The sequence below is a fragment of the Emiliania huxleyi genome (genome assembly GCF_000372725.1).
Source record: "Emiliania huxleyi CCMP1516 unplaced genomic scaffold EMIHUscaffold_8616, whole genome shotgun sequence".
In the NCBI taxonomy this organism is placed as follows: Eukaryota; Haptophyta; order Isochrysidales; family Noelaerhabdaceae; genus Emiliania; species Emiliania huxleyi.
Window position 1 is genome coordinate 1 of NW_005195574.1, and position 1,242 is coordinate 1,242.

General features: G+C 73.2%; 1 protein-coding gene across 1 annotated transcript; it reads left to right on the forward strand.

Moving 5' to 3' along the window:
- Positions 1-38: 38 nt before the first annotated feature.
- Positions 39-1,242, forward strand: EMIHUDRAFT_447336 (hypothetical protein; the record flags this gene model as incomplete). The annotated part of the gene is made up of 4 exons (XM_005758436.1): positions 39-336; positions 476-517; positions 698-783; positions 1,153-1,242. The coding sequence occupies exons 1-4, from the start codon at positions 75-77 to the stop codon at positions 1,240-1,242; spliced, it is 480 nt and encodes a 159-aa protein (XP_005758493.1). The 5' UTR covers positions 39-74.

The window sequence follows — 1,242 nt, forward strand, 5'->3', positions numbered from 1 at the left end:
GTGTGAAATGTGAGAACCGAGTGGAGGCAGACGGATCAGAGACGTGCCGACAGCCTCCATCATCAGCCTCTGGAATGTCGCTCGCCCTGGACGCTGCGGAGCTCGCCAAGCTGCCCCCGCCGGAGGTCGACTCGGTCGAGAGCTCGCCCGTCGAGAGCTGCGACGAAGAGTACGAGCGCTCCGCGGTCGCCGCGCTGATCGTGCTCAGCAGCCTCGCCGAGCAGCACGCGACCGCGCAGGGGGTGGTGCCGTGCCGCCGCACGCCGTCGACGGAGTGGGAGTCGGCAGGCTCGCAGTCTGACTCGCCGCGCGTCGTTCGGCGCAAGCTGGGGGACGGTGCGGCCGCCTCTGCCCTCTGCAGCCGCGGCGATGCGCAGACGCTCAAACACTCAAACCGCATCCAGCCGAGCCCTGCGCTGGTTCGGCGCCGCGCACGCGCACCGGCGGCCCGACGGCGTTCCCGCCCACGTCGCAGGCGGCTTCGCCCCCGGCGCACGCTTCCAGTGCCGGTATCCGGGTGCGCCTCACCTCTCTGAGAGCGCTCTCAAACTCCCCCCTCGTCGCCGCCGCCGCCGCGGGCCCGTCTCCTCCACCACCTGCCTGTCCGTCGCCGCGCCGCGCCCGCGCCGCCTCGCCCTCCGCCGCCACCCCGTCGCTCCGCCTCCCACCCGCCTCCCCGACCCGCCATACGCCGCAGGTTGCGGCAAGTTTTATGCCTCGACGGATGCCGTACGCAAGCACTGTCGGAAGCGGCACAACGAGTGGCTGGGCCAGCTTGCCCAGGTGACAAGCGCCCCCCCCCCCCCCCCCCGGGGGGGGCCGCCGCCCGCCCGCCGCCACCCTCGCTCGCTCCCCCCCGCGCGTCGCTCTCTGCCAAGCAACTGCCGGGCGGGGGTGAGGAGGGCAGCCGGCCTGCTGATTGAAACCACCCCGTCTTTTGCACCGCATCGTTTCCGCAGACGCCTCCCTTCACCTCTTCCGTCCGCCACTTTCCCCCCTCTGCCCACCGCGCGCTGCTCGGCCCTCGCCCCCCGCCGCCGCCGGCCTCTCCTCCGCCCTCGCGCGGCGCCCACCCCCTTCCAAACCCCCTTCCCCACCCCTGGCCCCACCCCCTCTCCCTCTCTCACCGCCTCCCCGCCTCCTCGCCGACAGCTGGCAAGCCACGACCGCCAAATGTCAAAGCCCGCGCTCTACTGCCGGTGGTCCGGCTCCGACGAGTCGGTCGTCGGCGTCGCCGCCTGA